A 13,954-nucleotide genomic window follows, 5' to 3' on the forward strand; every position below is an offset into this window, starting at 1 on the left:
GATGCCCATTCAAAAAGTGTGAAAAGACTATTTTACCCTTATGTTATGTACTGAAGTGGTGAATGAGTTAGAAAGGCTAGTAGAAGGCAAGATTAAGATAACTAGCTATAGTAAAAGTGCTCGACAGTGTCAAATTGACACAAACCTTGAGTGAGTTGAATCTAGGTTGAAAATAAAGAAAATTTAGAAAAGTGTTGTACATATAGATAGCCACAAATTGTGTACATAAGTGAGGATATGTGTGAAAGCAATATGACTATATGAGAGATAGATACTAATGAGATTTATTATGCACTCAACGCTAAGGCACATTAGCCTCTTATTTCAGTTCAGATTAGGTGTGCAAGGTAAGGGATAATGGCCTTAATTAGTTTTCTCACAGAGTTAGTGGGATGCATCACATATGTGCTTGTGGTAGGGATTATCCAAGGATATTAATCAATTAACAACCTTATAGCTATAAATATGTGATAAGAGAAGGATTGCAACTAGCTTCCTTGTGTGACCTGGGTATCATAGCTATTTAGCCTGATAGTTTGATTAACACTATGTGTGAGGCACATAAAGAGTAGACATATGAGATGTTGATTGCTTTCACCAGGGCATCAAATATGTCAAGTTCAGCTTAGATCTTAGTAATCCAAGATGGCATTGCCTATGTAACTAAGACACAAGGATGTCGAAAAGAAGCAGATGGGCATAGAAGGATACCAAAAAACATCCATTTTAATCTATAGTGAGTTAGTGATGGAACACAATAGTTATGAGTATATTTCATGTAGTGTGCTAATAGTTTGGATGCCATATTTTTTCTTTGTGGGCATTGTATTTATTTTATGCACAAATATTATGAGTTTGGATTTCAAACATTGTAATTTTGGATAATGATCATTTATTGAATGGATTAAGGTATTTCATTTATAAATATATTGTACCTTTTTACACACATTTTGAGTAAGTATTTATAGACATGCTCTTTATTTTATTGTAATTAGTTAAAAGTGCAAATTGTACACATATTTTTGAGTCATATTCAATGTAGGGGTATATATATCTAAAAGTGGGTGTTACAACCTTAGAATCTCATAGTACCATCAATAACCTGAAAGTTCATCTTGAGATTATCTCAAACTCTTTAGGTTTTTTATCTGCACTAGTCATCAACCATCTATCTCTCTCAAATCTTTTACTAATGAAGATTTGATCTCTAATTTCGATAAAGTCCTGATGACAAACACAACCTACTCTCAATTTAGATCTAATTGGATTTTCTGTTGAGTTGTAAGTTGTGACAAGAATACTTTCTTGTTGAGGAAATTGACCACTACAATTGCTTTGTGTGGATAATATTTGATGTCATAGTCATAATCCTTAACCAATCATCTCTTCTATTTCATATTAAGCTCCTTCTAAGTTAGAACTGACAATTTCAACATGACCCGTTAACTCGACATGACATGACACAAAAAAAATCAAGTTAAGGTTAAGTTTTTCTAACACAAAATTTATTTCGGGCAATTTGATACGATTCAAAATTAAATCAGATAGTGTTAATATTCACACGAAAGTTGATACAATCTGAATTGACTCAAATGTTTTGAAAAAATGTTATTTTAATAAAATTTATTAATGATAATTTATAGAAATGTTGAAAAACAATATCAATAATAGTTAAAATCTTTACAGGCTGCATATAGTTATATTTTTATATAATTGTAATTACTCATATTATTTTTCATTTTTATTTAAATATTTTATTTTGTTATTAAACAGTAAGAATGTGATATGGTTAGTCAGATTATTAATGTGTTTTAAAAGTCTTAATATATAATTGTTAGACTATTTGTAAACAAGACAAAATATTATATTTTGTGTTTTATTAATAGTAAGTTGAGGTAATTTTGGTGAAATATTAAAATGGTAAAAACACTTTATAAGGTAAAAACAATATATAATTTCGAGTCAACTCAAATATTTAAGGGTTTGTTTAGAGTTAAAAAATTTCAATATAATTCTAATTTAATTCGGGTTAAAGTTGAAGGTTTTTGACACGAAACTCAAACTGACACGATATGAACTATCAGGTCTATTCTAAGCGAAAGAATATCTAAGACTCTTATGGGTGGTATAGATAATGCTCTTTACTGTTATACCTTTAGGTACATTCTAGTATAGGTGTGTGTAATTCGATTCAAACCGTAAAATCATATTGAATCATTAAAAAATTAGGTTTTGTTTAGTTTGGTGTATCAAACACCTTAGTTTAAGTTAATAAGTTTTAGAAAAACGATTTACAGTTTAGACGATTTTCAAACTAAAGTAAACCGTAAGCTATATATATATATATAACACAGTACACAGTGCCCTGTGGCGACGCCACGCGCTTATCCTATATTTCTTGCCAAATAAATGATGTCATGCACAAAAGCAATGTGCAGCAAAATCGCTTCTCATGCACACTAAACACAATAGTAATGAGAAAAATGAGTTACCAATCAATCTCCGCGGGTGGAATCCTCAGAAGTGAATTCAATAAGGCTCGAATCAACACTGACTTTATTCACACAATCTGGAAGTAGGTTTTGTTTTTTTTTCTTTTACATAATTATACGAATATTTTATGTACTTTTTTAATCACATTCTTTTAAACAAAAAGGTTTGTGATTGAAAACCCCAACTGCAAATAGAATGAAATCCCTTCTTTACAATCGGTTGCTGGCTTTCTGTTTCGCTCTAAATTAAAGCCTCTCACTTCTATGCTGCACTTTGCCATCCAATCCGACAAAAAGTTGCAGGTACTATAACAAACACGTATTTATTGTTTATTAGAATTTGTGAAGTGCATTGGTGTTAACGTTTTTTGGAATTGTGATAAATGATGATTTGAGTTACAAAATGGTAGTGTGTGGGGGCTGTGGTAATGAGACATGATACTTGTTTTGGGAAAATATTATGCGAAACCTCACCGTGGTGGCCCCAGGTTCACCTTGTGCGTTTGGATTTTTTTAATAATTTTTACAAGTTGGCTATAAAATGGGTTGCAAATTTTGTGCCGTAGGAAACATGGGGTTTAAAAGCAATCTTTCTTCTAGGGAAATTAGGGAGCAATTGGTCCATGCCTCTCGCTTGTCAAATATACGTAATTTGGTTTTCCTGATAAGCTGTATTTCTAGTATTTATTGTATCAATTAAGATATGATTGTGTCTGAATACATTTCGTTATGAAGTGCTAAAGACTATGAGGACTTTATGAATGCGATAAACAACCTTGTTACAAGTTTACAAAATGCTTTTGATAGAGTAAAATAATGAGGAATGATCTTCATCCTATCATGAAGTTGCATGTAAAATGTATGAGCATGTTATTATACTCTGATTTTGTCATTTGGAATTAACTCATCCTAAGTAGATTTAAATTTATGTCTGTCAGGACTTAATGAATTGCAAATAAGATTTATTGGAAAAATTGAATTAGAGATTAACGAAGCAGCAATGATTACTTTGGTTCTTGTTTCTTATGCATTTTTACATTGCCTTACATCATATCACATTTTCACACTTGTTTTTTATATTTATTTAATCATTTTTTTTATGTTTATTTATATTAATTTTACATATATATTTCATATCTTAAATAATAATTCAATATTACATATTAAATATGTAAAATTTGAAAGTAAGTAATTTTTAATGAGTCCAAACGTAATCTAAACTGAATCAAGCTTTATTTTTTTTAGTTTGGTTTGATTTAAAATCTAAAATAATTTAATTGGAATTGAAAAATTTTCAAATTATTATTTTTTCAGTTTAGTTTTAAAAGGTTTTTAAACCACACCAAACAGGACAATGCACACCTCTAGCTCCATGTACATGTTATTCATTTTCCTCCATGTACAATCGAATATGGATTAGAATTGAATAAATATAGATGTTAATTATGATTTTTTGTTTGAGGTATGGTCGTGCATGGTTTGTGTATGTTTGTACATTAGCCCACCATGTGAGCAACTCACGAGGATTGTCTCATTGGTGAATTTTAGCAATATATAATTGTGCATCCTTAGAGTGCACAATCATGTATGGTGTTTGTGAGAGATTTCTATTTAAGGACATGTTTTGTAGCCTAGGGATATATTTTGATTCCTTTTTTCAAACTCTAGTAGAAAGCCCTAAAAGAGAGAGAGTTCTTGAGGTTGAGAAGTCTTTCAGGTAGTAAAGAGGTGATTTTCGAAGAGAGTAAAAGTGTTAGTTGATCAAGAATCAGAGAAAGATTTGGCTACAATTCTCCTTACAGGGACTGAGGTAAGTAGGGGCTGTTGTCGTTATGCTCTTGATAATTCTTGATGAATAAAGGATTTGAATATAGTCAATTTGATTATAAGCATGTTGTATGAATGTACCTGTCAAATGACTATACTTGATTGTGTGTTATTCGTATTTAAGATGGTCTATGGTGATTGATCAAGATTCAGATGCACATGGATGGGTTTTATTTTCTTTTGGCTATAACACACTAGAAAGGCATGAGATGATTGCATAGTAGTGTTGGTTGGTTTGTCCCGTATGCATGTAGTTTAAGTGTCAAGAATCACGCATCATGTCTTTAATAAGAATTATGCATATAACGGATTTCATGGTCATGCCGTCCCATTGGCGAACAATCGTGTGCTCAACTTTCTTATCAATGTGGCAATCTAATGTACAATCGTGCATTCTCCATGCACAACCATATATCATGCAAAAATACTTAAATAAACCTTTAACATACTTGCAGGTGTTATATAAGTAGTGCCTACCTCATGTTCTCTTAATTTCATGATTTGACTTTTGAAACAATAATAAGGTATTAGTGGATTTAGGCACGAACCCAATCTCACTGTAATAGACTCTAGATCATTTACTCTAATAGACAATTCATAATTTCATTTGCAAATAAGCCATTAAAGATGATGACTTTGAATTGCATGATTTCAATCTTGATGATGTTGTCTTTATAGAGTAAGAGGTCACAAATGTTGATAATGCGCCCCTTCTTGAGCAAGAGCTAAATTGTAAGTGAAATACAAAATGATTGGATAATGAATAATTTTAGAAGTACACATAATACTTTAAGTAGATAATCGACAATATAACTAGTTACTTTGTAAAACTTATTAAGTTAATGATATTTATGTGGAGTTAGTGTTAGACATTTTAATATATCATTAAATTTGTTATATCGGTGTTATCTTCTTCTTAAGTTTTCACAATTGATGAATTTTTAAAACTTGTTTCTTTTTTCTATAATTGGCATGTATCCAATATTATTGAGTACTAAAAGTAGAATAAAATAAATAAATTAGAATGAGAGAGAAAAATACTACTTATTAGTATGATAATTTATTGAAATTTAGTTTGCAAAGAAATGGTGAACTCTTTGAATTTAGTTTAGAAATTTAAGCAAAGTGTTGAATTGGTAAATGGGTTAAAGTATTAGATACATTAGACAATTCAACATAAATAATTAACTTTTTAAATTATTTGTCAAATAGTCACAATTAAATTATAATTATTGATAATCCAATAATTATAAGTTATATCGAACATGCATACAAAATCAATTATTCGAGTAATCATAAAGCTTGTCAAATATACACAATGTAAAATATGTATAAACGTAACATTCCTATTATTATAATAAATGAGATTTGGGAGGCGGTCATTTTCTAAAGTATGGTTACCATACGTAATTTCCCAGGCTTTAAAACTTTTTACCTGAACTTAAAATATTAAATCTTGATTATTTTAATCTTTCGTTTAATTAATTTTACTATAATAAATAATTTTTGTAAACAGTTATGTTGTATTTTATAACGATCGCATGAATGATTTATAAGACATCTTTTTTAAATCATTTGACATTTGATTAAACATAATTTAACAAAAATGCATATTCTTGTGCAAAATTATGAGACCTATAAAGATCTCACTATATTAATTAACTGAATTAATTCCTTATATTTATTTTTTTAAATCTTGTTCAATACAGTTGACGATCAACAACTCTAGATAGCTTCATTTCCGGCCACCTCTACCTCTCCATTAGACTCATTCAATATTTTATACGGGATTTCATTTTCTTGATCAACAATCTTCCCACCTTCTTCCTCACCATTTTCACAATCCTCTTCCAACGGCTTATAAGTATAAAACCAAGCACATATTACATAGTATACAAGATTCAACACCTGAATACCACTCACAAGCCAATAGTAATATTCCAATCTTCCCCTATTCAGATTCCTATCAGGCAACCAATTGTGTTCCTCTCCTGTGTACTTGTGAACAAGTGAAACCATCAACGTTCCAATATAATTCCCAATTGATGTTGTCATCCAGAAAAGTGCTGCTGCCGTACTTCTCATGCTTTCAGGTGACTGATCGTAAAGAAATTCTAAGTGCCCGACAGACATGAAAACTTCAGCAACCCCATGGAGGCAATACTGCGGAACCAACCAAAAAACACTAATTGGGATGACGCCTTTTGGATCGTCTAACAAGTTATGTTTGGCGGCGACTTGTTTTCTTTTGATCTCTACAAATGATGAAACAAGAGTAGCTAGGATGTTAACCATGAAGCCGACGCCCATTCTTTGCAGGCAGGTGATGCCTGCAGGGTTTTTAGTGAATCTACGAGCCAATGGAACAAATATTCGTTCGTATAAAACCAGTCCTATGAGCATGGTTATAATGCTAAAGATGGATAAGCTAGCCGGTGGGAATTTGAAGGAGTGAGTTACGCGACAGTCCATTGTTCGTGCTTGTTGGATGGTGAAGCTATGTTGATGTGATGAGGCTGTGACAAGCAAAATTCCGGCAGCCCAAATCGGTAACACTCTGAGAATGGATTTTAGCTCTTCAACCCTGTGGACTGTGGCTAGCCTCCACAGGTTTGGTGGCCTTGAATTTGTTGCTTCACCATCTGTTACTATTGCAGCTCTATCAAAACACCTGAAAATTACATTAAGTTTTAGTATCAAAGCGTTTAATTTGATTGTTTTAGGATCAAGAGGAAACATATGATAACAACTAGTTCCTCAACTTTGATATCAATTGTTATCCGGGTAGGACTCACCCCTTAGTAATTGTACTTTTAAGTAAAATAAGTTGTTGAGTGACAAATACCTAATATGCATCTAATATTTTAGCAACCTAACACCTTATCACAAACGTGTAGACAACTCACACAAAAAACATATAAACAACTCACGTTGTCTAGATGCATTTAGTTACATAATGCAGATACATGAATTTCCACCTTGATTTAGCAAGAAAGGATAATTTCTCAAAGTAAGAAAATGTTCAAACTATTTGATCATGATCATGTGTTTGCCATCAAACAAGGTAATTAAAGCATCAAAATAGGCAATTGGACATAATCATCACTTTACTAGCCAAATAAGTTGTGTCGTATTAATGCAAAAAAGATGTATTATTCTAGTGACATATCAATTTACACGCAAAAAAGTTGTGTCGTATTAAGAATGATATAACTTTGGATAGCTTCTTATGAGCGATAAGTAACCAAATACTTCAACTCAAAAGTCAAAGACATAGAATACTTAAACTCCAAAGTCTTCTCATCAATGGTAGGTAATCAAATACTTCAACTCAAAAGTCAAAGGCACATAATACTTCAACTCCAAAGTTAAAGGCATAGACTATGCTGTAGGGGACCCCATTCTAAAAAAAGTCATGCCCAACACTAAATTTTGAAACACTAAAGCATTTAGGCCTAATTGGAAAGGTCCCTACATGATAGCTAAAGTTTTTTGGCCAGGTAGCTATCATCTTAAGCAGCTAGGTGAGTCAAAGATACAAAGTGCATGGAATGTTAAACATTTACGTCATACTATCAATAATTTGTAAACTTCCTCAAGCCATTGTTTCTATAAATCACCAAAATGAAAATGAGATATTTCTCCAATTTATAGTGCCTGTATCACAAATTTTTGTTTTGAAGTTAGCTCAAAAACTTAATTGGGTAATGGGTAGTGCAAACATTGTCCAAGTGCAAATATAGTCCACATTCAAATTATTTTGTTTTGAAATTAACTCAAAATTAAAACCTAATGTGTGATACAACTTTGTGCGACTATAACTCACTACTTCTATTATGTGGCTATATTGACCATTAAAACTCTTCAAATTTGATTCAAAGTGTTTTTTGCTATTCTACAACTGAAATGGGTACAAAAGTACATTGTAAAAAACATATGAAAAATATTGGTAATATGTTCATATAAAGTACAAATGTTATGTGTGTGTTTGTGTATTGTATTCATTCTTGTAAGAAACTAAATATATTTGATTCAAGTATTGGAAATTTTAAGAACCACGCATAGGTAGGAAATTTAAGCTATTGGAGTAGAATTAAGAACTCTAACTTTGGGATCAAACGTCAAATCTGTAGTAAGGTTGACAACAAGAACTTCTTTAAACTCCATATCTTAAAGAATGAGCGCATTTTTCATAGGTTAAGGGGCAAGTTCTTTCCCTGCAACCTTGAGTGTGATGTCAATAATCATAATGACTTCATCTCCACCAACAACCTTACCTTATGGTTGTTTGTACTCTATAATGGCCTTAATATGACTCTCTAGAAGGAATTACTAGTCTATATGTAAATGATGAGACTAGATAACATATACCACGTTCTCTACATAATTTGTTACTATATTCACCAACTTCTTAAATATAGTGTCAAGTTTTGCTTCTATCTCTTAGAGTTTTCCCTCTAGTACTTGTTTTTGCTCTACTCTTCTTTTTAGGTTTACTCTAGATGTGACATAGCCATGTAAAATTCCTCACAAAAACTTCATACCCTACATTCCTTCTCTCCAGCCTATCCTCAAATTTCACCAGCCTTCTTTTCAAAGACTCTATTTCTATTAAGTATCACATTCTATTGGCCTCAATTATGGCCATGAGCTTAAGCTCCCTTGTTTGTGATGACTTTGTGTCATTCATGTGTTGTGCCAACTCTCTATGCATTTTTTCTAATGCTTTCTCTTGTTCCTTACACTTTGTTAAACCTTTTCATCTCTTCCAACTCTATCTCAAGTTGTCCATGTCTCTTCACACTCTTTTTTTTTTTATCCACTAGGTCAAAGAAAATGTTATTATAGAGTAAAAGGAGTATGTTAAGAATCTACAAAAGAGGAAAAATTAAGACAACTCACAAAAATCATCGTAAAGGAAGGAAACAAAATGTCAAGCAGTCACCTGAACACCTATGCATATAAACCCATAGAAATTCTGTAGGTGATTGAATTCCTTGATTTTCAATCAATGTTGCATTGGATTGCATTCCATAAGAAAACTGATCATGAAAGCAATGTCGAGAGACCACTCCCATGCAACTTTCTCACACTTAGGGCTTTACAATAGTCCATAATTTCCTCTTAGACTTACAGTAAAGGGCTAGACTTGACCCTTTTCCATGCATAAACCATAAATTCTCCACCTCTAATGAGTGGAGAACTTTTGCATTTGGGTTATTTGGATGACCCTTGAAACATTCTTTCCTCTTTGTCCATAGATGATAAAAGCATTTGTCTCTAACATTGGAGCAAGTTAGAGAAGAGGTATGAGTATCATCATAAAACGTTGATGTCTCCTATTAACTTAGATGTCAAAGTGAAGGCCCAAGAACTAGATGCAAATTTCTTAGATACCTCAAAAGATGTAAAAGGCTTTCCATGCCTTACTCGTATTCTGATTTCAAGTAGTAATGGACAAACTCCAAATGGATTCATCATAGTTGTTGTGTAAGAGTCTTTGAAAGAGATTGCTACAAGTTGAGTGATAAAGTTTGAAAATAACAAGACCTAAAAGTCAGAGAACTAATGGAATTATTAGATTTTTCAAAGATAACAACTTGAAAGTGGTACAATGCTTTTAAGAGATAATTTATAGGCAAAATCCTTCAAAAAAAAAAAAAAAGAGGAAATCCTCATCATCTAGATGACCTTGTGTCAAAAAACCAATAGATAGTTATGAAATTATGACAAAATACATCTCTAAGCATTACGATAGTTGTAAAATTGAAAGGATGTAATGTACAAGTGCAAAACCTAGTTATTTATGTGTAACTCATAAATTCAAGAAATAATTAAAACATTGTTAAAATTTTAATCACACTTAAAAAACTAGGGTTCAATTGTTATGCAGCTAGAACTCACTCTTCAATGATTGTACCTCGAGCAACATTAGTTGTCTAGTAGCAGGAACTTGATGTGCACCTAATATCTATATGACCTGACACCTTATCATAGATGTGTAGATAGCTCACACTAAGAGTATATATAGAGCTCATGTTGTCTACACGTGTATAGGTGTATAATTCGAATATACAAATTTTGTTAATCAAATAGACATATGAGCTTAGTGAAGTTTCCAAACACTACCTGTCCCTAGATGGTGATAACATCCTTTCTTTTTTAGTTTATAAAGCAAAAAAAACAAAAAACAAAAAAAGTTATAATGTTGGACCTTATTACTTTGGGATCTCTTGTTGTCTTCTTTGAAATTTTATAAGCCAGAAAAATATTTACTGAATTCTTTTTAAAAGTCTCTTAATAATCTATCAAGATCACTAGTTATAATTGTTTTCTGAGAGCACATTATAAAAAAGAGTAATAATACTATAATGGACACAAGTTTCACTCTTACAACCAGTTAAAAATTTTTTTCTCCTTCTATGGTTTTATTGTTTTGGTTAGTCACACACTGTTGTACTCTCATCACTACTAATTAATACCCCCAAATAATTACCATATTATGTTGATGCATATTTCCCCGTCAACATAGATAGACGTAAATTTGATATTCCAAAATTAGTCAAAATCCTTGGAGGATGAATGTTTTTAACAAAATCTCATGAATATTTCGGAGTTTTGACCATCCTAATTTTCTGATATTTAACTCATTTTAATCAAGGCTTTCGTTAAGTAAAATCTTAGAAATCTAAATTTCAATTTCGGTTCAAAACATGAGCAAGTAACGAGGCTTACTTGAACTGGTCGGTATGTAAAAGTGTTCCATGCACAGAAATGGCAGAATCAAGCTCCCGATTCCGGTACAAGAGCTTGGGATCTTCAGGAACTAAAGCTTTCCTCTTCTTCACAGCTGCAACAATCACTTGAGCCAATCTCGTCAGGGGGCTCCCTCCCGGTTCCAGTTTTACATAAAGAGGTGATCCAAAAACAAAGGCCAGAACCGACAAACCCATGGCTATGGCCGGGATTCCGAAGCCCCAGCTCCACCCCACGTTATCTTGTATATAAACAACAACAGTTAAGGCAGTGAGGGTAGCCATTCCCATGCAGAAATAGTACCAGTTGAAGAAGTTCCATTTCCGCGAGGAAACACTCGATTTTTTCATGTCAAACTGATCTGCCGCGAAGGTGACAACGCAAGGCCTTATGCCTCCTGACCCAACAGAGTTGAGCAGGAGTGAGATGTAGAGGATCCATAGCTGCAATGTTGATGCTTCTGTGCAGTTCACTTGAGTTGGACATGGTGGAGGCCGCAGCGACGGAAGGATTGCTGAAAAAGTGATACAAAGTAATCCCTGTCACAATAGATTTATTACAAGCCTTCAGTTATAAGAATATACTTAAAAGGAGATTAATATAAAATTGACATTTCTTTATTAACATATAAGGATTATTAATTGCTCACTATCAAATAATATCAATATGAACTACGTACGTACCAAACAATAGATAATAGAGCCAACGGTGATGGTCCAAAACCTGCCTGCAAAGGAGTCAGCGATGAGAGCACCAATGAGGGGAGTAAAGCCAGAGGTTCCACCGAAGTTAGTGAGAATGTTGGAGGCTCGTACAAGCGGCAAGTTTAGCACTTGGGTTAAATACGTTATCAAGTTTGTGTGGAAGCCACTTGATGCAAATCTGTCACATATTTCATTTGCTGAAAAAATGGCCGAAAACAACTATTAATTACTTGCCCTAACCAAATTACAGCTAATTTCTTGGGAGGGAAACACTAATCCAATCCACAACAATGTGACAGAAAACACAATATTTTCTGTTTCTTGATTAAGTATAAGGATAGGCAAAGATAGTATAGATAAACTTATGGGCAATATGGATAAAATAGCCATTAATCCAAAAACAGTCAATTGGAAAGCAATAATCCTTTCTAATCCTCCAAGTTACAAATAATAACCAAGAATTACTAATATTTTGATAAAATACGTCATAGAGTAATTTTTTTTCGGAAAGTCAGCCGATTTTTGAACTAGTAATATCAAAATTCAGAAGTCTTCGATTAAAATATTGATGACATTGTCTCATAGGCGTATCCAATATTAAAAAATGCATGCCTAACTTGGTGAGGCACTCAATTATTTATGAACAACAAGGTAAAGTTTTTGGATGACTTGGACAGAGGATCATCTCCGTCAAGATCCATGTCTTGAAAAACTTACATCAAGAATATTCCTAGCCAGTTCATGTTTAATTTCCTTAAAATAATTTACAGAAACACAGACATTTACACAGAGACTCTAGCAAGCTCACTTATGACTCCAGTAAAATGAGTTAATTAAATATACATATATATATATATATATATATATATATATATATATATATATATATATATATAGAGAGAGAGAGAGAGAGAGAGAGAGAGAGAGAGAGAGAGAGAGAGGGAGAGAGAATCGTTGTAATAAGCTCAATGAATTCTAATCACTTTCTTAATTTGTCCACAATGTGGCATAGCTAGCTAAAACATGGTTAATATGCTCACAAACTTTGTTTTTAAAAGTAAAGAAATCATTAATAATGAAAATTAGGATGATGGCATCCATAATTTCCTACTAAACCTGGCAATATTGTTAGAGAAGGAGTAGAAATTGGCAAAATTACAAGAGTGAAACCATTGGAAAACGAGTCTCATTTGCGTTTTCAAAGAGAGAAATTAAGATGATCTTAATGCAGCACGTGAATACAAGACAAAATATTATTAAAATAGAAAGGAGTGAAAACTCACCAAGAATGAACGGCATTGTTTTTATCCCTCCAAGCTGCTTCTTCTTCTTTCCTCCATCCTGCTCTTTCTTCTCGTCATCCTGTTTTATCTTCGACATATTATCATAAGTCTCGTTATCATTGTAGCCTAACTCCATTACCTCTGGTTTCAAGGCCACTGGACTGAGAAATCAAGAAAGCTGCATACTTGTGTGTGAAGGATGTAAAAAGGCTAACTAGTGATGCGGTATCTACTGAAGATGGAGAATTATAAGGGAGGCAGGGGTCCATAATTTGACTTCATTGTCATGTGATGCGGTATCTTATGTCATAGTTTTTGACCCTTTTTCGATTTTATTAACTTTGTCTTTATTGCAATCAACTTGCTTGGGTGGTTCCTGCGGAGAGACTTAGATGGCTAAATGTGAGATATTTTGAGCAGAGAATATCTTGTGTATATGATTCGTATAAAATAATATACAACATAGTATAGTCTCTGTATATATTAAAAAATGCATAATAAAATATCCAATTTCACATCTCTAACCTGAATCAATAATAAAAAAGATAATTTAGAATACTCAGATGAATTAGTTTGCAAACTCTTCACTAAATATACATAAATATATATATATATATATATATATATATATATATATATATATATATTGCAAAAAATAAACATTAATCATTTTCAGCATTAAATATATTTAGAACTATGAAGAATTATGGGTGTTTTGGTTTTGGATGACTGACCTTCCATGATTAAAATATATGAATCTGATTTGAGTCTACAATAGAATAAAATAACAAAGACTATATAACACTATATTACTAAATGAATATTATTTGAGTGGCCAAAAGACTTATTTCTATCCAAGGTTTGATGTATTTATAAACTGTTGCATATTAAT

The 13,954-nt window shown here is 32.2% G+C and overlaps 1 protein-coding gene across 1 annotated transcript; it reads right to left on the bottom strand.

The window, feature by feature from the left end:
* Nucleotides 1–5,977: 5,977 nt before the first annotated feature.
* On the bottom strand, nucleotides 5,978–13,293 carry LOC123197252 (protein NRT1/ PTR FAMILY 3.1-like). The gene is made up of 4 exons (XM_044611456.1): nucleotides 13,063–13,293; nucleotides 11,759–11,976; nucleotides 11,055–11,614; nucleotides 5,978–6,990 (listed from the first exon to the last, which is right to left on the bottom strand). The coding sequence occupies exons 1-4, from the start codon at nucleotides 13,196–13,198 to the stop codon at nucleotides 6,045–6,047; spliced, it is 1,860 nt and encodes a 619-aa protein (XP_044467391.1). The 5' UTR covers nucleotides 13,199–13,293; the 3' UTR covers nucleotides 5,978–6,044.
* Nucleotides 13,294–13,954: the final 661 nt, after the last annotated feature.

This window comes from Mangifera indica, chromosome 15 (assembly GCF_011075055.1).
Source record: "Mangifera indica cultivar Alphonso chromosome 15, CATAS_Mindica_2.1, whole genome shotgun sequence".
In the NCBI taxonomy this organism is placed as follows: Eukaryota; Viridiplantae; Streptophyta; class Magnoliopsida; order Sapindales; family Anacardiaceae; genus Mangifera; species Mangifera indica.